The sequence below is a fragment of the Apium graveolens genome, chromosome 6 (assembly GCF_009905375.1).
Source record: "Apium graveolens cultivar Ventura chromosome 6, ASM990537v1, whole genome shotgun sequence".
Lineage (NCBI taxonomy): Eukaryota > Viridiplantae > Streptophyta > Magnoliopsida > Apiales > Apiaceae > Apium > Apium graveolens.
The window spans coordinates 250,502,340-250,526,569 of NC_133652.1; the positions used below are offsets into that span (position 1 = coordinate 250,502,340).

Consider the following 24,230-nt stretch of genomic DNA (forward strand, 5'->3'; position numbering starts at 1 on the left):
CTCAAATTCTTTTATCTTCTCTCGCAACACTCGATCTCTCCTCTCCTCTCTTGTTTATTTCCTGCCATATCTTTATATATCTGCTTCCTGTTCCTTTCTTTTATTGCCGCCTTCTATTATGCGTCTCGCCCCTGTTATGCCTGTTTGTTCCGGTACAAGAAAAATCGCCGCCTTGGTTCCTTATTTTTCCGATTTGTTTCCGGTTGTTATCACCGAGTCTAGCTTCCTATTGTTCATTTCTTATTTTCCCCGTATGTATATGTATCCGTTGTGTGTAATATTGTGTGTGATGTATGTGAATTTGTGTGTGTGTGTTTGTATTGTGTTTAGGCATGCGTGGGTAGTGGCGCGTGGATGCGCGTGTGAATTCGTGAGATTGAATTGTTGCTGTGTTGCTGTGGTTCGAAATAATCCTAATATGAAATTTATTAATTTTGCAGGAAAATAAATGATTAATGTCCGTGATATAAATTATTTTCCGTGTGAAGAAAATATAAATATGTTTTGTTAATCGGTGGAATTCGCGTTGGAAACCCGAATTTAATCGGGAACCCGCGAATTTTATCGCCGTCGGCGATGAGCCTCGGCGAGCCGACCGTGGACTGTGATGATCGTTATCTGAGTCCTAAAATTTCAAAATATTAATTTAGTTCGAGAAATATTTATCCGATATTTAGAGTTTGTATTGAGACTTGGATTGCGTATTTAATTGTGATTGGGTTATGAATTTGAGTTGACGGGAGTTGTGATTGTTGTATTGTTGATTGGTTTGACGTCGAATCGTTTCGACAGGTAGTCCGATAAACAAAAGAGACACTGCCCGATTTCCGGGAAATTCACCTACGAAAATACGGAAGCGTATCTGACGATTATCGGGACGTCGAATGGTTATATAGATATATATGTGTTCTATATGGAACTCGATTGCACGATGTGATGAAATAATTTGCTAAAATACATAACCCTGATTTTGTAAAATTACAAGTATACGTAATTTCGGAAAGCAAACACCAAACGGATTTCTTGAGAATATGAACCCTGACTGTTGGGTGTGTTGTTATATTATAATAATCCATATAATAACGAGTCCGGTTTGAATATCGTTGAATAAAAATTAGTATTGAGGATATGTCAAGCATACCTAGACGTCTAACGTAGGGTATTTCGACCCTGTAGGTTATAATTGGAAACCTAGAAGTGGACGATGGGCTAGAAATGACCTAGTAGTCAGTCGACGAGCTCAGTAAAGTTTCAACGGAAAAACCTGAGTGTCTAAGTGGAATCCAATGGGATCGAGTGATTGGACGTAAAAGCCTAAGCGGCAGAATTGGCCCAGAAGTGATCAATAATAGTTGTAAAGCCTTGTAAGGCAAGTATTCCTGAACTTTTCTTCAAGATATATTACCAATGTTTTCGAACTATTTCATAACATGTCACTAAATATCCAAATAATTCTTATTTTATACTGCAAGTGCTTTAAACTATTAAACCTTGAACTCTGATTCTTTCTTGATCTTGAGCCGTAAGCCTTATTCTTTGGAAACCATCCTTTGTTGATCCTCAGATATCAAATCACACCAATATGATACTACTCCCCAAAGGTATAACTACCAAACACCAACATGTGAAACAAAACTGTTTGAAAACACAGAAACTTTTATACTGCAACCATTCTTTATAACCTCAAAGAACTATACTTTGAAAAATCATTTCTGACCTAATACCGGATGCTGATACAAATTGAAAACCATTTCTTATACATACCCTGAAATCCCCTTGAGATATCCATAAGCCTCCTTATGCTTTTACTGAAGTGTTTAACTATCGTTGATTATGAACTTGTTTTATTGAATTATATCATTTATCATATTGAACTGCTTTAGGATTGGATAGTTTTTATATATGTGGACCAGATTCGTGGTCAGACCATACCAATGGTCAAGTTAGGCCAATATGTGCCTTGGATCCAGTAATTAGAGCAGTGCTGTGTGCTTGCTCGGGGTTAGTGCGTGACTGATCAGCAGCCTAACCTTGGTTCTTAAAACTTAAAATGAATATCCAATTCTAATGATGAGTTAAAAAGAAACTTGATTCCTATGAATCATCTCATTTGATCATTGTTTAACCCCAGTTATCACTATTATGACTTGCTGAGCTAGTTAGCTCACCCTTGCGATTCTTTTATATATTTTACAGTTGAAAAGAATATGGATGATAGTGAAGTTCCTCAGTCCAAAGTGCGGGCTAAGGTTCCAGTTGAGTTGAATCGAGCTAGCAGAAGCTTCATGCGGTAGAAAGATAGTCGGATTGTAAGAATGATTTTATTATCAATTGCAAGTTAAATTAGTTGGGATTTGGTACGTTGTAATAAAAGTTAAGGTTGTGGCTTGTTTTCATACTTTAACCTGTTGTGATCCGTGGTTAGGTGAAACAGGGTCATTGCAATTAATATTTCATGTACAGGTTTATATATTGTAAATGTGTGGTGCACCCCAAACTTCTGACCCGGGTTTGGAGGGCACCACAACACTACTGCGACTGATCATCGTAAGTGGTCTTCCTGGCGCGGTAAACTCCTGTAATAAGTTCATCATCCAGTTAAATATTTCTGCAACACTACCCGGAGCATTTCGATCGAAAGGCTACGGATGGGTGATTGCCGAAGCATTGACAGGGTCAAACAGTTATAATGGTGTTTCCATCAAATGAAGTATCTCGTAACTTCATTTCCTTTAAACAATATTTCAAAGATTGAATCTAGTCAAGTCTTATATTGTAGTCTCATTTATATAATGAACCTTCGAAAACTTATTATACTTTGAACAGTGGTAGTTCAAGTAGATTTCTAAAATGGTATAAGTATAGTGAAGTAATTGGTAACTTCATCTTCCTTTAAGCTTATATCCAGTAAGTAATTACCTTACACTTGATAAAGGTTTCCTGTAAGTTATCCATTTAGATACTTGCATTATTGTTTACACTATATATTATCTTGCGAGCTGTAATGCTCACTCTTGCTTCATTTCTTCATCACATAACAACAGTGAGGAAAGATTGCCAGACTCAAGCAGACCCAGCGCAAGCGCGTGGGAAGCGTCCCGCGTCTTCCCGTTGATATCGTAGCTGCTATAGCTGCAGAGGTAGATCTATTTGTAGATCAGACATTCTACTTTTGGGAACCAATTATTTATAATTATAACTTGTGGCAGATAATAGTAATTAACTGTAAACTTATCAAGTAATCATTTTGGGTTGTAATAACTTTTAAATTATGGATTCAAGGACTTGTACTTATTTCAATTTCATCTCTGAGACTATAAAGTATTGTGGTGTATGTTAGTGTGGGGTCACATCATGAGGATATTTATTATTAATTAAGTTAAGTGATATTTGTGGAAAGAAAGACCGTGACGACCCGGATCCCCGAAGAAAGAAAGACCGTGATGACCCGGATCCCCGACCCCGGATCTGGAGGTGTTACATTACATAAGTCTTCAAGCTTCACATTCTCTTCTACTCCTGTCAGATTTTCAGGCTTCTTTAGAATTAAAGCATTACTAGTGAAATTATCATCATTTGGAAGTCCCAAGCCACCTCTTCTGCTAGCCATTCTAGCTTGGGAATTACCACTTTAGATCTTGTTAATGGTCTCAGAAGAATCCCTTTTTGGTGCAGGTGTCTGACTTCCCCACTGTACTTTGTCTTCTCTTCAAGGGTCAATTCTGGTTTATCAGAGTTTAAGCCTTCTGAATCAGAGTTTAAGTCTCTTTCAGGAATAGGATGATCAACTTTTGTTTCTTGAGTTGTATTGTCAACAACATGAGTAATATCAGAGGTTGTGACTGGTAAAGCTTCATCATTTATTTCTACAACTTGAGCAATGTCAGTGGTTGGAATGATTTATCGTTTCTTAGCCCAATCAGATCCAGGAATCACTTTTCTCTTCTTGTGAATCTGATTGGCTTCTTCAAGTACCTTTCCTTTATCAGCATCATCTTGAGCTTGGCTTACTGAATAAACTTGATCTATCAGTGTTTGAGTTTTGGGAGATGCTGATTTAGACTTTGATTTTGACTTTGACTTTGGATTTGACTTCTCACTAACCTTCTATTTCCCCTTATAACCTCTATCAGCATTTAAAAGTGTTTGAGACCTTAAAACGGGTCTTTAAACTTCAGTTTGGCTGATTTCTTTGATCACCACTCCTTTGGTTGGCCTTTGTCCAGGAATATCTTCATATGGTGAGACAGTATCGGTATTTACTGGTCTCAAAGATTTGAATTACTTGTCCATCATCCTTAGTTGTTCAAGATCAACTTCGGGATTTTCTCTTTAAGAAATCCTTCTACTCACCTTAGACTCAAAAGCTACTATTTTAGGATCCCTAGAGAATAGAGTTGTCTTCTTTCCTTTGTACTTCGAAGTCTGTAAAAACTGTCTTGCCTCAGCACCACCTTCTATCTCCTGAATACCTTGGTCTTCATCAAAATTTTGACTGTCAGAGTTTTCTTTGTAGTTATAGTCAGTTCTTTTGTAAGATTTGTTATTTCCCAACAATGTAACAACATAATTATAGAAGGGGGATTGATTCGAATTCTGGTTTCTTTTTGGTTTTATGAAAACTCTTTGTAATATATATAATCGTGTTTTTAAAAATATGAGATATGGACTGAGAAACATCATAGCATGACATTTATGAAAATTTGGGGACGTGAAGCGTTTGTAAAACGGCCTCTGACAAGCTTGGACCAAAATTAGATGGATACTATTTTGTGGGATACCCAAGTGAAACTAAAGGGTATAGTTTTTATAATCCTTCTGAGAATAAAGTGTTTATTGCTTGGACCGCTATATTTCTTGGGGGAGAACTACTTCCTAAAAAAACCAGTGGGAGGACAATGCATCTCGACGAAGATCGAGAACCACATGATAACATTGAACCAGAGTTTGAAAAATATTAGGATTTACATCAAAATGTTGAAAGTAATCATGTTCAGGAAACACGGGTTGTTTGTAGATCTAGTAGGATTCACCATGAGACCGAGAGAAATTATGGATTTCATTTAACTTAAGATGGTGATGTGATGCTTATAGATAATGATGAGCATCTCACCTACCAAGATGCTATGAATAGTCCAGACTCCGAGAGATGGCTGGATGCCATGAAATCTGAGATGGAATCCAGGTATCAAAATAAATTATTGACTTTAGTTGATCCACCCGTAGGGGTAAAACCTATAGGGTTAAAGAGGGTTTTCAAGAAGAAAACCAGAATGGATGGTAAAGTACAGACCTATAAGGCGCGACTAGTGGCAAAAGGTTTCAAACAAATTCATGGTATATACAATGATCACACTTTTTAACCAGTTGCTGTGGTCAAGTCCATCAGGATTTTGCTAGCAATAGTTGCTTACTTTGACTATGAGATTGGGAAAATGGATGTCAAAACCACTTTCTTGTATGGGAGCCTTGAAGAGGATGATATATGATACAACCTGAGGGTATTGTCGATCCAAAGTTTGCTAAGATGGTCTGTAATCTGCTTCTATCTATTTATAGATTAAAGCAAGCCTCAAGGAGATGATATATTCATTTTGAAGAAATAGTCAAAGAGTTTGGCTTTATTCAAAATGAAGATGAACCATGTGTTTGCAAGAAGGTTACAGATATGGAATGACATACCTTCTCTACAGGATGTTAAGACTTGGTTGAGAAATAGTTTCTAGATGAAAGACTTAGGCGATGCTACCTGTATATTAGAGATTAAGATCTATAGAGATATATTAAAAAGATTAATCGACTAGTCGGAGTACATACATTGATAAAGTATTGTATCATTTTAGGATGCAGGAGACAAAGAAAATATATGTTTCGATGTCTCATGTGATAGTGATCTCAAAAGATAATTTCCCCTAAATCATTAAATGATAAGGACCGTTTGATAAAGTTCCATATGCTTCAGAAATTGGATCTATAATGTGTATAATGATATGTATTTATCCTGATGGTTCGTATGCTTTGAGCATGACGACCAGATACCAGTCTAATCAAGGTGAGGGTCTCTGGATAGTTTTCAAGAATATTCTTAAGTACTTAAAGAAGACTAAAGAATTATTTTTGGTGTATGGAGAAGATAGGGAACTAGTTGTAAAGGGTTACACTGGTGCTAGTTTCTGAACCTAATTTTGGACAGACAAGGATGATTACGTGTTTATGTCTATTTTGTGTTTTGTCTAAATATAAGTGATGTTAGCTAGAATAGTTCATAGCAAGAACATTGATGATTCTATAATGGAAGCCGAACATATTGATGCTTTCGAGATAACTAAGAAGACTATTTAGGCATGTCCTTAGGCGATATCACCTTATTAATGAGATAAATGATCAAAGAGATATAAACGTAAAGTACATAGTAATGATAATATTACAGACCCACTGACTAAGGCTTTGTCGCAACAGAAGCATGATGGTCATACTAGTTCCATGAGTATTAGATACATGGGTGATTGGCTCTAGTGCAAGAGGGAGATTGTTAGTGTTTGTACCCTAGAGACAAGACTATGATGTTTTGGTTTAAGACATTTGGATTATTAATATTTATGTTCTATCGATTATTCCTTTTATAATTTATTAATTCTTAATTTATTGCGATATAAATGTTAGATTAATAAATGTCCTTGAAATATGATATATGAATTCTATATCTCTAAGTACGTAACTTAGAAATGAGATTATGAGAATAGTATAAATATTCATAAAGGTCCCTAGTTGAGTATTATTTTTAGGGACAAAAATAATGCATTAAGACTGGTGTGTTTGTTGACTGATGATCACATCTCATTGATCATAGATATAGTGATACTAAAGTCAAAAATATAGGCAGATGTAAATATACATGGTGTTGGACAAACCCAATGTGAGATTCTACATGTCTGTTGTATCATAAGTAATTCTCACTGTGATAATGATGTAATGGTCCTTAGACTTAAAATCATTATATTTTTATAGCAGAATTAATGTACTTTGATTACATTAAAAGTTACATTTGACTGGGTAATTATAAAAGTGTATTTTGGGTATATTATGAATCATATGAGAAAGAATGATCTAGAAAGGATTTAACCCTCCTAATTTAATGAGTGATATTATTGGCCTTTTGTGTGAGCTAGACTATATAAATGCGTGGCCACGCTCGAATGTTGATTTGATATGATAGTCTACTCATTGATCAAGGAAACTTGGATCAAACTATGATGAGGATGACATATTACGTGCCTCTAGTTTAATCTATAATATTTGGTTAAAGGGATTATATCACATTGTACATTATCACAAAAGGTTTAATCGAATTACCAATTTAATTATTATTACTTGGGTAGAAATGATGTATTACTAGATGTTAAATATATTTGTGATGTCATGTCTAATCTGAATTATTTAGTTTCAGAACTTAATATCAGGACTTATCAGGACTTACTGGAAATCAGGATTTACTGAAGATAAGAAGATATCAGAACTTAAGATATCAGAACTTGTGATATCAGAACTTAAGGAAGGATATGCTTCAGAAGTAAAGTGCGGCTGATTTCTAGGAGAGGATCTGGACTAAAACAAAGGAAGATATGCATTAGGAGTTGGATGACTAGAAGACTTGTAGAAGATAATATCTGATTGATAAATTTTAGGAAGAGATATATTTCATATCAATTAGAAGATATCTTATAACTGTGTACTATATAAACACAGCTTAGGGTTTACACTATAAGTGTTATCATTCACGAGAAAGATTATTCATTGTAACCCTAACAGCTCTTAGTGATATTGTTCATCACTGAGAGAGTAGTTTAACCTACTGTAACAGAGTTTATTACGATTGAATAAACTACTACTTTGTGTTCTAAATTGATTTGATTGTATAAACACTATATTCAACCCCCTTCTATAGTGTTGTGTGACCTAACAAGTGGTATCAGAGCATCTCTTTTGATATACAAACAGTGAGATCCAGTTTACAATCATGTCTAACGAAACAAAAACTCCACCTAAGCCCACCAAAACTCAAGATACTCAAAACAATCAAACCCAAGTCGATATGAAAGTTTTAGGGTTCCCATACTGAGTATCCTATATGGAAGGTAAAGATGGCTTTGTTTCTAGAAGCCACAGATCCAGAATACCTTGATAAAATTAATGATGGACCATATAAAACTACCAAGCTTTCTGTTATAGTTGCTGATCAACCAGTAAAGACCATACCAAAGGAGAAAGGTGATTACACACCTGAAGACATCTCATCTATTGCCAAGGATGCAAGGGCAAGGCATTTACTTCATAGTGCAATTGACAATGTCATGTCAAACATGTTAATTGGATGCAAGATTGCAAAGGAAATATGGGATGATTTGGAGACAAGATGCCAGGGAACTGAAGCCATCAAAAAGAACATGAAGATAATACTCACACAAGAGTATGAGCACTTTGACTCAAAATCTGATGAGTCACTAACTGATTTATATGACAGATTTACCAAACTCTTGAATGATCTATCACTGGTGGTCAAGGAATATGATCTTGAAGATTCAAATCTAAAATTTCTTTTAGCTCTTCCTGAAAATTGGATTTGAAGTCTACTACCATAAGAGACAACTATGACCTTGTTGAAACTACCCTTGATGAAATTTATGGTATGCTCAAGACTCAGAACTTGAGATGGATCAAAAGAGTAAAAGGCATGGAAGAAAGTCAAAGACAGTTGCACTTAAAGCTGAGGAGGAATCTCCTAAAATGGTTGTCTCAAAGAGGGGCAAAGTAAAGGCTCTCATCATACAGTCTTATTCAGAGTCATTATATTCTGATGATGATGATTCAGAATCTAAAAATTTATCTGAAGTGGATGTTGATGCAAAGATGATGCAACTGTGTGCTCTTATGGTGAAGGGTATCACAAAGGTAGCCTACAAGAAATTCAGAAAGGGTAAGAAGTTTTCCAGGAAAGGTGGAAGTTCTGAAAAGAAAGGGTTCAGAAAGACTTAAGGTAAAGGAGGAAAGTCTGACATATGAGACAACTCAAATGTCAAATGCTACAATTGTGGTGAAAAAGGCCACATCTCTCCTGACTACAAGAAAGGAAAAGGTGATAAAGGCCAGGCACTTATCACAAAGAAGAAAAACTGGGCAGACACTTTAGATTTTGAAGAAGAGGTGAACTATGCTTTGATGGCAAATGCTGATAGCAGTTCTGGAACTGCTGAATTGAAGGTACCTCATTCAACTCTTACTTTTCATACTGATGATATTTCTGAGCTAAGATTATATCTTAAAACCATGTTCATTAGTTTTAGAGATCAGACTTTAGAAAATGAAAGATTAAAATTTGAAAGTCTTGCTCTTAGAAACAGAAATGACTACTTAGAAAAAGAGTTAGTTATATTTCATCAAACTCAGAAAGAAAGAGATGAGGCTTTGTATGTTAAAGATGAACTCCTAAAACTTAATAAATATCTTAAATCTGAACTAGAAAAGGAAAAGGAGATAATCAAAACTTGGACTAACTCTGGAAAAACAACTCAGAAAATCTTAGAAAGTGGAAATTGGAAAGAAGGACTAGCTTACCTAGATGATAAAGAAGAAAAGGAAACTGTGTCATCTAAACCAAACTGTACCAAGAAAGCTGAAAAGCCTAAAGTTAATCCTGTCAAGTTTGTGTCGAATTCAGACAAGTCAAAATTTGAAAAGATGAAAGACTCTAAAACATAAGTCAAAGAAAAGTCAACTTCTGACAAATTAAAACAGGATAAACCAGCTGTAGTAAACATTGGCTTAATGACGAAGAAGCAGCTTAAGTATAAGCTGAAAGAGATTAGAAAAAAGAACAAGGTAAAGGAAGCTAGGAAAAATAGGAATAGAAAGGAAGGTGTGAATAAAAGTAATAATTATATGCATGTTCCTAATGCTCCTAGAAAGAAATGCTATAATTGTGGAAACTCTAACCATCTTGCTTCTTTTTGCAGGAAAAATAAAGATATAAACTCTTTAGCTCCTAGATCAGGAGTTAAGAGTCAGTCTGTTAGGTTTAAACCATAAAATCCTTGTTTTCATTGTGGTAGTTTATGGCATTCTATTTATACTTTTAAGGAATATCATAGTTTGTACTACGATTATTATCAAATAAAACCTTCTTTAAAGAAAGTTAGTGTAATTCCTTCTAGTGTAAATTCTGATGCAAAGTCTTTGTGATTTATGTCAAAAGGCAAAACAAAGAAAATCTTCATTCAAGAGCAAAACTGAATCCTCAATTCTTGAGCCTTATCACTTACTGCATGTTGATCTATTTGGTCCAGTCAATGTCATGTCTATTGCAAAGAAGAAATATGTTATGGTTATAGTAGATGAGTTCACAATATACACTTGGGTGTATTTCTTGCATAAGAAGAATGAAACTGCATCTACTCTAACTGATCATGTCAGACAACCGGATAAGTTAGTCAAAGATTCTGTTAAAATAATAAGAAGTGATAATGGCACTGAGTTCAAGAATTCAATCATGGAAGAGTTCTGCAAAGAGCATGGAATAAAGCAGGAATTTTCTGCACCTGGAACTCCACAGCAGAATGGAGTTGTAGAAAGAAAGAACAAGACTATTATTGAAGTTGCACGAACTATGCTGGATGAAGCAAAGCTACCAACCTATTTTTGGGCTGAAGCTGTGCAGACTGCTTGTTTTACACAGAATGCTACACTCATAAACAAGCATGGAAAAACACCATATGAGATGGTGAAGAAAAAGAAGCCAAATCTGAAATACTTTCATGTATTTGGATGTAAGTGTTTTGTTCTTAAGACTCATCCTGAACAGCTGTCAAAATTTGATCTAAAAGCTGATGAAGGAATTTTTGTTGGATATCCACTTTCCACAAAAGCCTTCAGAGTCTAAAATTTAAGAACAAGGCTTGTCATGGAATCTATCAATGTATCTTTTGATGATAAAAAGATTACTGGACTTGAAGATTTCAATGATCATGATCAGTTGAGATTTAAAAATGAAGATATAAATTCTGATTTTGTAAATTCTGATGACCTAAATCCTGATCCTGTAAGTTCTGACGGGTTAAATTATGATGTCATTGAAACTGTGGTAACTACTCCTAAGGAAAATGCACCTATTCAGGGGGAGCAAGCTGATGAACATACCACATCTCAAGAAGCATCAGAACGAGTCACTAGCTCTTCAAGTTCCGATTCATCAAGTGCTGATGAGCCAAATTCTGACAATTCTGGAAACTCTGATTCTTCAATTCCTGAAGGATCCAACTCAAATTCTGGAATCTCAGAGAGCATAACTTCAGGGGGAGCATCAGAAAATACTGATGGAGACAACATGGATCACGGGGGAGTATCCAGTTCTAGAGATCAACTTCCATCTGCAAGGAAGTGGACTAAATCACACACACCTGACTTAATAATTGGAGATCCTGAAGCAGGTGTAAGAACTAGAACAACAACAAATGAATGTCTCTATCATTCTTTTCTATCTTAGACTGAACCAAAGAAAGTGGAAGAAGATCTTCAAGATGCTAATTAGGTGCAAGCAATGCAGGAAGAGTTAAATGAATTTGAAAGAAATAAAGTATGGACCCTAGTGCCAAGACCAAAGAACAGATCAATTGTTGGCACAACATGGGTGTTCAGAAACAAAACTGACAGTGATGGCATAATAACAAGGAACAAAGCAAGGCTGGTTGCTAAAGGTTACTCTCAACAGGAGGGTATTAACTATGATGAAACATTTGCTCCAGTTGCTAGATTAGAAGCCATAAGAATCTTTTTGGCTTATGCTACTCACAAGAAGTTTAAAGTCTTTCAAATAGATGTGAAAAGTGCTTTTCTCAATGGAGAATTGGAAGAAGAAGTATATGTTGAACAACCTCCAGGCTTTGTAGATCCAAAATTTCCAAATCATGTCTACAGGCTTGAAAAAGCACTTTATGGCCTAAAACAAGCTCCTAGAGCATGGTATGAGACTCTGACACAATTCCTTCTGTAAAGTGGATTTCACAGAGGCACAATTGACAAGACTTTATTCTACCTCAACCATGGAAAACACTTACTTTTGGTACAAATATATGTTGATGATATCATCTTTGGCTCTACAAATACAAAACTTAGTGAAAGATTTTTAAACCTAATGCAGTCAAGATATCAAATGAGTATGATGGGAGAACATATCTATTTTCTGGGACTTCAAGTCAAGCAAACTGAAGAAGGTACTTTCATAAATCAATCCAAGTACACCAGAAATTTACTCAAGAAATTTGGAATGCAAGACAGTTCAACTGCATCCACTCCTATGGCCACTGCCACCAAGTTAGATAAAGATACTGGAACATCAGTAGATATTACTAACTATAGAGGTATAATTGGCTCTTTACTCTATTTAACTGCAAGTAGACCACATATCATGTATGTTACTTGTCTTTGTGCAAGATTTCAGGCAGATCCAAGAGAACTTTATCTAATAGCTGTGAAAAGAATTTTCAAGTACCTCAAGGGTATAGCTGATCTAGGATTGTGGTATCCTAGAGAATCAGATTTTAAGCTAATAGGTTACTCAGATGCAGATTTTGCAGGATGCAAAATAGACAGGAAAAACACTAGTGGAAGCTGCCAATTTCTTGGAGGCATATTGGTTTCTTGGTTTAGCAAGAAACATAAATCAATTTCCATATCAACTATAGAAGTAGAATATATTGTTGCAGGAAGCTGTTGTACACAGATTCTTTGGATGAAGAATCAGTTACTGGGCTATGGGTTAGAATTTCCTAAATACCTATGTACTATGATAATTAAAGTGCTATTGCTATGACAGGAAATCCAGTTCAACACTCAATGACAAAGCACATCAGCATTAGGTACCATTTCATAAGGGAACATGTGATGGAAGGTACAATGGAATTGCATTTTATTCCAACATATCAACAACTAGCGTATATCTTCTAAAACAACTATGTGAAGCTACCTTTACAAGACTGGTAAATGAACTTGGAATGGTTTCAGGTTCTTTCTCTAAATCTGTTTAGTTTTTGTTCTCATGCATCAGACTTTATGATCAGTGTTTACATATTTTCTTTTCTTCATGTAATCTGTGCTTAAATTGTAAAATATTAAACACTGCTTATTATCTGATGTGATTCTATAAACTCTGAAAGTGTTTTGAATGTTCTGTGACTATTCAATCCAATGAGGATTATCTTGTTAGATGTTGTCTTAGTAGTCTTTAACAAACTATGTATCCAATGATTGAATTAGTTATTTATGAGGAAATCAATAACACAAGCAAATTATGATTTTGATTTTAGTCAAATTTACTTTGTATATCTTATTACTAAGTCACAAACTAGATTATTGCTTCTTATCTGTCAAATTCTGATGTCAGTAAATCTTAAGGATGAACTACATGCTTGATAAGCCTTACTTATCTAAAGAAAATAAAAGAAAAGAAAAATTGAAATCAGGTACTCCTTTGAGATCTAGAGTAAATATGTGAAAGGGAAGACCCAAGTACATTTCTGGTATTAAGTAATATGCATTAGAAAAGCAAATTAATTTTTTTTGGTGATTTTCACATTTTCTGATTACTGGAGAAATACTCTGATAACAACATAAATTCTGATGGTAGTTGTAACTCATTTACACTGAGAAGCCACTGTCTAAAGAATTTCAAAAGATGCATAAAATGAGCACAAATAGTTGAGGTGGATTCTTGCATAACTTTATTCTACAGTAGACTTCACAATTAAAGATAGATTTTAAGCATTTTTCTTAGTTATGCCTTATTTCTAAGATATACTGAAGTTTGTCAGACTTTAATCTTTATCTGATCATTTGCACATAGACACACTCTCACTCCATATGAATGATGAAAAATACTGTGGTGATTAAGTTGTTTCAGATAAACAGTTAAGTATTATTTGCATAAATTCTGAGGACAAGTTCTGATGATTAAACTCTGAAGAAACCAGTCAGTATTTGTGTGAAGAATCACAAAAACAGTCATTCATTTTTCTGAGTACAGAAGCCATGTTCTGATGACAGTTAAATTCTGATAAGAGTCAAGTTCTGATGCAAACTCCGATGCTTACGTATCACATTTTAATTACTTGACTTATTTTTAGTATTTACTATAACGGTTATATTTCACAGGAAAGTAATCAAGTGAAGATAAAAACAGTGATAATCATTTGGTTAATGGATTGCGTGTTTGTTTTGGTAACCGCATGTGAGAAATAATTACTGCATGTTTACCGTGCCAACTAATAATATTTTGACTGTTTACATGCTGCCAGGTTTAAAATGTTGGTTTTACTTCCAAAAAGAGTCATTGAGTGGAAAGAGTATAAATATTAGAGATAAAAGATTATCAAATCTTTTAACTTCTCTCTTATCTTCTCTCTTGTTTCTTTACTCTCTCTCTCTCTCTCTCTCTCTCTCTCTCTCTCTCTTTTTCTCTATTTTCTGACGGACTTTATTACAGGCATTTAATCAAACATCTTGCAAACACACATTTTTTCACTTAATTTCTCACAAAAATGGCACCAAAGGACCTTATCTATGATGGAGCCAAGTTTATTTCCAATAACTACATGGCTATTCTCAACAAGGACGAGGCTCATTCAGAACTTCACTTCATTCAAGATTTTCTTGCTCGAAGTGAAATTGGGTATGCTCTGACCCAACCACAGACTCTCTCAGGCAAGCAAATTCTGGAGTTTTGCAGGTCTGGAGTCTATGATGGTGGTGGTGAGAATAGGTCCCCAAGCATTATTTTTACAACAACAGAACATGAGCACTTGGTCACCTTGTCAACTATTCGACAAGCATTGCATTTTCCAGAAAACTGTACTTACAGTTCACAAGTTAGAGAGTCAATACTTTAAAATATGATGGCAAATCTTGGCTATGAGAAATCTTTGTCCAAGCTGGGACAACTGAAGAGGCCCTACATCAGGAGGGAGTGGAGCTTCTTTTTTGACTATATTACCAAAGCCTTTGCCAACAAATGCTCCAACTTTGATGCTATTCCAATCATGAGTCAGCAAATTGGGCATGCTCTTGTTAATCAAATTCATTTTGATTATGTAAGTGATGTGCTAGGTTTTATTGGGGATAGGATGAAAGAGGACCCAAATACTGTTTATTTTGCTAGGTTTTGTCAGCTTATTTACAGTTTTTGTTGTTCTGATAAGCCCCAAAATTTTAGTGAGACAATTGAACCCTTTAAACTTCATAAAAGGGCTTTCATAGACTTATTATATGCTGATAATAAGAAGAATATACTAAGACCCCTCCAAATTCCTCAATCTGTAAAGTAGTTCTTAGTAAACTCTGATCCTCACACATACACAACCATATATTCTGATGTTGCACCTACACATCCTTCTACTTCTCAACCTCCACCAACACAGCCTTCCAATACTCAACCACAGCCTACTATCAGAACCTACTATCAACCAGCACAACCCTCTCAACAATAACCATCAGCACCTACTATCAGAACCTCACCTCTCAAATCCAAAACCAAACCAACCTCTGGTACTTCTCTAAAGGTGCCATTTGTCAAATCTGATACATCCTCTAGGCCCAAAACCAAAAGGACTATCTCTGTTCCTAAATCTCCACCAAGGAGAAGAAGAAGGATGATTCTGAGAGATGAATCTGATGAGGATAAACAAGTCCAGGTTCCTGCATCAGAACCTGTGACAGTAGGAGCTGAAGAATCAACTCTTCAGAAGGAGAATGAAGCTGAGGGTTCTGGGATTTGAAAAGGGAAAGGTCTTCAAATTCTGATACAGATCATATAATTCCACCATCTAGAAGATCAAGTAATACTAGGGCATGTGTGAAAATTACACAATCTCAATATGAAGATGCTGAGGAAGGGGATCAGGAATATCTGATCTCATCAGAACCTATTGTAATTGAAGCCCTTCCAACACCTAAAGACACTGTTCATGACACAGTGATCACACCTCCTATCTCTCTATTCAAAGAAAATGTCACAGTTGAAGATTCAGGATTAAGTCCAACAATTGACATTCACATGTTGAATATTCCAACTGTGTTGTATCTGGAAGCACCACCAGTAAATGCTGAAATTCGTACTACTCCAATTCTGGATTTGGAACCTGAAGATCAAAATTTGGAAACAAAAGCTCCAGAATCTCCTTCAATAACACACACTCTGGTGTTATCAGAAAATAATGAGATTTTATCAGATTCTGGAGATAGTGCTCCAGCAAGTGCTCCAGTAAATGCTCCAATTCTTGGAAAGGAGGCACTGCTTAAATTTGTTGAAGAAGATGCTCCTGTTCCATGGGAGGAAACTTTCAGAGGAGTTGAGTGGACAAAGAAGTGGAATGAACCCGACTTCATTCCTAGCTCACATGTTCAGTTAGAACATATTTCAAAAGCTGATGAGTTGCTGACAAGTTCTGATTTCAAGCAACAACTTAAAGTTACTGCTCTCAGTACTAAAAATCTTCAAGGTCTACATTCCAAGACTCATAAAAAGGTTGATAAACTTCAGGAAAATACTGGTAAGCTGGACCTAATGCTCAAGCTAGACAAGAATAGGTTTATTAGACCAATTCATGAAAAAGTGGAAGCTATTGAGCAAGTTCAAACCAAGCAGCAGGCTCAACTGGACGAGGTCTTGCAGAATCAAGCCTCTCAACAAACACAGCTCAATGAAATCCAATCTTCAGTGGAACTCCTTCTTTCTCTACTCCTGCTAGATGATTCCAAAAAGGGGGAGAAGGTAGTTAAGTCCAAATGCTCAATTAGAAAAACACTGAAGAAAAAAGATGATTCTGAAGATGACCAGGGAAACCCTAGCAAGGGATAAGGTCAAGGTCAAGGCAAGCAAAGTAGCAGAGTTTCTTTACAGAAACTAATTTCTGATTCTAGCAAATCTTCTACATTGAAGAATTCAAGTTCTAAAGCTGTGAATGCTCAAACTCTGATAGCAAGTTATGATAATCAAATTCTGATGACAAAGTCTGATATTCTGATTCTGTCTGGAAGTCAAGACTCTCCGAAGTTTTTATAAACTCTGAAGCTTAAGGGAAGGGAGACTACTGTCTACTATAAGGATCCCAAGATTCAGACACTTGATGAAGAAATTGCTAAAAGATTGTTTCTCAAGCATAATCCTGGAATGGATTTAGAGACTCTAAAGGAGGAAGAAGCAAGATTTGTTGCTGAGAAGACAAATCCGAAATCTAAAGCTTCTAATGCAAAGAAGCCTCCAGGCCTAAGGAGAAAGGTATAGTGATAAAAGAAAGAACTGCCACATAGATTCCTACATCAAGGACTAGATCTCAAACTACTACTGATCCCAAAGACAAGGGAAATGAAAAGTTGGGGAGACAGTTAAGAAACAGGAAATGAAGATTCCTCCACATCTGATGGATCCTGTGTGCAAGTTCGTTCAAGTCTTTGATGATGCTGCTGCAGAAGATGAAACTGTTGAAACTCTAAAAAGAAGAAAGATGACATGAGAATCTAAGACAACCTCTGACATAGCTCGAGTTGTTCAGAGTGTGGAAATTTCAGAACAGCAAGCTACAGAAGAATCTGCAAATCCTGAATAAGTCATCAAGACATCAACCTCTAACAGAGCTCAAGTTGATTTGAACAAGATGACAGTTACTGATAAGAAGAAACTCTAATGGAAAAATGTTACGCCATCAGATCCTAAGAAAAGTCAACTGCTATATGATTTATTGACTGTTGGATTGAATTCCAGAGAAGCAAGAGACATATCTGGGTTAGGATCAAGTGAAGCCAAGATCAAAACAGGAGTTGAAGTAACTATCAAAGATCCATTTTTATTAACTGACAAACCACTTAAGGAAGTTACACGGAAACACCTTGACAAGGTTATATCTGCTCAAGTGGTACTGGATACTCATGATAAGAGTAAAGTTGAGAAAAAGCTGATTCTATTTCTTAAAGATGGAAGAACGTACAGAATGTCCGAATCATATGTGCTGAATAAATCTCTTAAAGAACTTCAATTCTTTCATTATATTTTGGAGATAAAGTCTGAGGTTACCAGAAGATGGTCAAATTTCATGACGAAAACCATAAGGGATAAAGCCAGAATCTCTGGATCAAGGGTTGTAGAATTTATTCCAAAGATAGTTGAAGATGATGGAAGAGAAATTCCAATGAAGAAGAATTCTGCTAATATGGAAGTTATTCTGAAAGAAAAATGTATATGCTACAATGAAGACTCCTCTCATCCAAGGGTAATCAGACTTCGTGATGGATTGGAAAGAAATCACATTTCAGCACTTAGGACTCCCATCTACCAGATTGGAAGTCAAGATGAAGAATTGAAGCAAGTCAAGGCTACATCAGCTCAAGCCCTGAGAAATGTAGAAAAGAAGCTGATATCAAACTTTGTCAAGAATCATTTTGGATTTAGATTGATTCAATAAAATTGGTAAAAGCTGTAAGGATTGTAAGTTGTAGTTAGTTGTCTAAATAAACTCTCATTGCATTTGTACTTAAATGTTTTTGACATCATCAAATCTATTTACTTGTATATTTTTCATAATTTACAAGTTAGGGGAGATTGTTAGATATATTTGTGATATCAAGTCTAATCTGATTTGTTTAGTTTCAGAATTTAATATGAGGACTTATCAAGACTTACTGGAAATCAGGATTTACTGAAGACATGAAGATATCAGAACTTAAGGTATCAGAACTTGTGATATCAGAACTTAAGGAAGGATATGCTTTAAAGGTAAAGTGCGGCTGATTTCTAGGAGAGGATCTGGACTAAAACAAAGGAAGATATGCTTTAGGAGTTGGACGACTAGAAGACTTGTAGATGATAATCTCTGATTGATATATTTTAGAAAGAGATATATTTCATATCAATTAGAAGATATCTTGTAACTATGTACTATATAAACACAACTTAGGGTTTACACTATAAGTGTTATCATTCACGAGAAAGATTATTCATTGTAACCCTAGCAACTCTTAGTGATATTATTCATCACTGAGAGAGTAGTTTAACCTACTGTAATAGAGTTTATTACGATTGAATAAACTATACTTTGTGTTCTAAATCGATTTGATTGTATAAATACTATATTCAACCCCCTTCTATAGTGTTGTGTGACCTAACACTAGATGCCGCTCATTATTTATAATTTTTAATAAGAGATATTAAAATTATAGCCAACGTAATAATAACCCACTGGGCACACAAAGAACACTTGAAGGAGAAAAAAATTAAATGGGTTAATGATCTTGTTGGTCACTGAAGTCAGCTAAATGTATCAAGTGAATCACTGAACTGGAATCGGTATCAAATTGGTCACTCAAGTAAGCTACGCATATCTTCCGTTAGTTGTTATCATTATTCAATTACGGAATTTGTTGATGTGTTAAAATGTGTCTGATTTGGCATCCAAGTGGCAGGGTAACGGCTCTTTTGAGCCATCTCAGCATGTAACGGCTCCAAAAAGAGGAAATAGCATGTATATATATATCATCTGTATATATGTAAATTAGGGTTCATATACATTTTATTAACATTCTCTCGCTCTTACTAAAAATCAGTCAATTCCTTCTACTATAATCATACAGCTATGCTCAGATACAGAAGCCCTAACACCAACACTTCATCAAGTTCTTCGATTGGTTCGGAGTTGAAAAATTGTTTTTGTGGGAAACCCGGTAGAATCTTCATGTCTTGGTCTTTAAAAAATCCCGGAAGAAGATTTTTGACATGTTACAAGCCACATGTATGATTTTCTTTTTTTTAATGTATTAACATCTTTATATATTAATTTGAAAGCTTTGATTTTAAATTGTTAAAATTTTTGCAGGGTTGTAATTTTTTTGAGTGGTATGACAATGACTTTAGTGGAAGAACTAAAGATGTTGTAGAGCATTTGAATAATAGGAGGATTTTTCTGGAAGAAAAAATGAGTTTGGTGGAAGAGAAGCTTGCCATGGAGGTTGAGAAGAAGCTTGCAGTGGAGGATGCTAACAAGAAACTTGGAAGAACCGTCAAAATTTTTAGTTATATAATAATTGTGTTGGTAGCTGCATTGATGTTGAAATGCACTAATAATTGATAAAAATGTAATGTTTAACAAGATGTATTGTGATCGGTTTGGTAGAATGATATCTATGTTTAACAAAAGTTCATTTCATAGCAAACTTAAAGATAATAACATCCATTATGTAGACAAGTCTGTTGATGACACATAATTAAAAAGGGTCTTAAAAAGGATCTTAAAAATAACATTCAAAATACAAGTCTGTTGATTACACAATATTACAAAGGGTCTTAAAAGTCTTGAGCAAGATTTTCTGCATTTTCTTCCCTGATAGTACCATATTTCCCACCATCAATACTCTTGTTAGTAGTCATGCAGCTAGACATTGAAGCTTGAGTATGTAGTGCAGGCTTCCTCCTTATTTCCAACTTCTTTCTCTGACTCGGAACCGTGTTCAATTCAGATGCTTCAGATGCTTTGTTGTTAGTCCTCCAAGGTGTACAAGCTTTCCTCTTTGGTTTGTATGTCCTTTTTGGCTTATCTGCTGTTGTATTCTCTTTTGACTTCCCTTTGTCTTTGCTGGTTTCGCCACGTGTAGGTGGATTTGGACACTTGTTTTTCCTATGTCCAGTACCACCACATACACTACAATGCATAATTCTTGGTGTAGCATACGTAAGAATTTCAGATCCTTTATGACTTACTCTACTCCTTTTGCCTCCCTCCCATGCTTCCCTTCATCGAAGTTTTTTTGGACGACCTCTCAATTTTTTGGGAATATCAGGTGGTAATAATGGATCAGTGGTCTCAAATTCCCAAAACTCCTCTCCTTTTATGGCCTCCAGAGGTTGACTGTATGATCTTAAGTACATGTCCCTTTTAAAGTAATCAGAAACAAAGTTGATTGCTTGTTGCCTGCTATTATGTATAGCTGCTATCGCATGAGCACATGGTATTCCAGTTAATTGGAACACTCGACAAGCGCACGTTTTATTAACCAAATCCACTGTCACAACTCTCACACCGTATTTAACCTGCACAAAAACTTCATATATTAATATTTAAAAACTTGAATTAAAACTAGATGCATGACTTTACTTACAGCATAAGTCCCAGCTCCATCCCATGTGGCATTCCAATTTCTGGCTTCGGTTACATAAAAGTCAAGTTTCTTTTTAATTTTTGGACAAAGGATTTGATCACTGTTAAGCATTTTTTCCCTTTTATTTTTAATTCTGGTCACGAGCTTAAATGTAATCTCTTGTATCATTGTCAAAACTGGCATATATCTGCATCCAATTGGTAATAAAAAATATAAATAAAAATATATCAATTTCAAGATAGCTTGCAAATTTATATAATTGTACCTCTCGCTTATGATCCATGCATTGAAGCATTCAGACATGTTATTCTCCACATTATCCGCTTTTGATGTTGTTGTAAAATAAGCTTTAGTCCATGATTTAGCATCAAGGTTCCTAAGTTGGTCATAAGCAGGCCTGGAATTTTTGGCAATGGTGTTCATAACTTTCTAATGCTGCACAGGATGTGTTGCTGTTGCCGCTAACCAGAATGTTTTCCTTAAGAATGCAGATGGATATTTTTTTCTGAAGTTGGAGTATAAATGTCGAGTACAGAATCTATGTTCTGCTCCTGGCATGTAATATTTCATTGCATTTTCCAGGCCCTGGAGAAGAAGAAAATTGAAACAACTATGAGTTCAGGCTTGAGTTAAGACACAAGTTTGAGAAAATAGAAAAATATGGATGGTCAATGGGTCTATGTAAATAATTAAGCAATAACACTGCCAACATAATGAGTTCTGTAATTTGACCTTTGAACAGATAGATAATGAGTTCTAGAAGGAATGATGTGTAACATTTTCACACAATTATAGTCTTTTATATAAGCATCAACTGTTGATACTTTCATATATGCATGTTTGCATTAACAACTACAGGCAAAAATAAGAGTACGGTCAGATTATTGAGAAATAGAATTATTCAGATTATTGGCAACTATAGGAAGTACTTGAAAGGAATATGTCCTAAGTCCAATCATGTATTAGGATTTAGGAATAACTTTTATGTAATCTGTTTTGATTTCATTGATATTAATAAAGACTTGTTTTGTTTTTATTACGGGCTTTATCTATTTAAGTGTTTAAATAAGATATACCATAGTTTAGAGTAAAGCTTTTTATGGATTATGATGAGATCATAATAGTGAGACCTAAAAAGATGATAACTCTAAACTTAAATAGTTCCTGGTCATAGGATTACTAACTGGTAATTAATAATCCGCAAAGATCGGTACATACTATGCTTGCTTCATTATGAAGGATGTCTGTTATCATAGACATTTGTGTGGTGACACTATATCTAGTATGTAGGTGCTTATTATGGAATAAGTTCACTGAACATGACTCGCCCAGTTGAACAACTGATGGAGTTCACTCACGTGTCAGCAGTTGTTCGCTTAGTGATAGTTGTACAAGTATCCTTAGACTTGAGGTCATCATAGTCATCTTGTGTACACTGAACTATGCTTTGGTTTAGTTCTTAGTCTCGAGGGACAATTATTAGGGCTCTTCTGGGTATAGAAATTTGTACACGAAGATAGTGTATGATCAATAAAGGATCTACCCCTTCCAGTGAAGGAAGCGAATGTTCAAGGCTGATCCACTTATGCTAGTTCAGGAATCTCTGGCCAGAGTAAATGAAATTAGGAAGGAGTTTCTAATTTGCATAGAACTACGCATAGTAAATGGTAAGCAAGTGATTGAATTAGATAGGCTTGACACGAGATCCATGCCTTGTATTTAATCGGGACATTGTAGGGTAGAAGGAGTTTATTGTACGGTAACTATTCACTGACAGGTTCTTGGTATTCTAAGCAGTGAATTCATATTATCCGGATAGTCGCGATATGTTGAGAAACATCACTCACGATGTAGAATAAATGTGATTAATTAATTAATCATATTTAATAAATTAGAGAATTTATATAAATAATGATAAAATAGTTTTATTATTATTTATTTCTACTACCGGCTTAATATTGAACCTACAGGGTCACACCATAAAAAGAGAATGATTTTATGGTGGAGGAATTAATTAATAATGGCTAATAATTATTTATTTGTGAAATAAATAATTAATTGGCAAATTTAATAATTGATTAAATGAGATTTAATTGATTATAAATTAATTAAGAAAAGTTCTTAATATTATTAATTAAGGATTTAATTTTTGGAAATTAAATCAAGAGAGAGAATTATTTCTAAAGTGTTTAGAAAAAGGATTAATAATTAAAAGGTGTTTTAATTATTAATGAGAATAATAAATGGGATAATAATAATATTATTTATGGGAAAATTTCAGCTGAAAATTTTGCCTATAAATACACTATTATAGACCCTATTTTATTTGAACCCGAGAAACCCAAAAGTTTCAGAAAACCAAATTCTCTCCACCTCCTCCTCCTCCTCCTAAAAGTCGTTTTCTTGGTGGATACCGGTGGAGTGCTTCACACTTGAGGAGCAACTGCTAAGGATCTCTGATCGTTGTCTCCGAATTAATTTTAAAAGGTTAGATTCGATCCCTCGAATTTTTATTCACGATTTATATGCTTTTATTTGGATTTTGTATGTGTAAAAGTATTTTTCCATGCCCCGCTGCGATTAAAAATCCAACAATGGTATCAGAGCATAGGTTGTATGCATATAGATCTGTGGTAAAAATTTCAGAATTTTATGTGCTTGTATGAATTAATTATGATTTTTACAAGTTATATCATGGATTAATTTTGTCTGATGAGAAATCGTTTCTCAGAATAATTTTGAATGTTGATCTGGGTTCTACAAGTGTTGTAGATCGTCTGGGTATTTTTTTCATAATTTTAGGATGTATAGATTTTTTATTATGAATTTTTGAAGTTCTAGCAATTAAATTCGTAATTAAATAAATAAATATATGTGTATATTGTATATATATATATTTGTATTGCTGCATCTGCTGTAGTGCATCTGCTGTACTGTTTGTTGAATGAACGCTAATCAAGAAGCCAAAAGAGATGACAGAAACGGCAGGAACCCAGGTACGGCGCGTGCAGCACAAACGCTGGGAAAACGGTGTTGCGCATTCT

General features: G+C 35.0%; 1 protein-coding gene across 1 annotated transcript; it reads right to left on the minus strand.

The window, feature by feature from the left end:
- Positions 1-20,500: 20,500 nt before the first annotated feature.
- Positions 20,501-21,767, minus strand: LOC141667699 (uncharacterized). The gene is made up of 3 exons (XM_074474296.1): positions 21,452-21,767; positions 21,187-21,373; positions 20,501-21,118 (listed from the first exon to the last, which is right to left on the minus strand). The coding sequence occupies exons 1-3, from the start codon at positions 21,607-21,609 to the stop codon at positions 20,822-20,824; spliced, it is 642 nt and encodes a 213-aa protein (XP_074330397.1). The 5' UTR covers positions 21,610-21,767; the 3' UTR covers positions 20,501-20,821.
- Positions 21,768-24,230: the final 2,463 nt, after the last annotated feature.

Bases quoted from the DNA above. Each gene is read 5' to 3' on its own strand.
- LOC141667699 (XM_074474296.1), bottom strand. From the start codon at position 21,609: ATGAACACCATTGCCAAAAATTCCAGGCCTGCTTATGACCAACTTAGG. The intron at 21,374-21,451 runs GTACAATTATAT...AATTGGATGCAG, and splicing joins GCATGGATCATAAGCGAGAG to ATATATGCCAGTTTTGACAA. The intron at 21,119-21,186 runs GTAAGTAAAGTC...GTTTTTGTGCAG, and splicing joins ATGGAGCTGGGACTTATGCT to GTTAAATACGGTGTGAGAGT.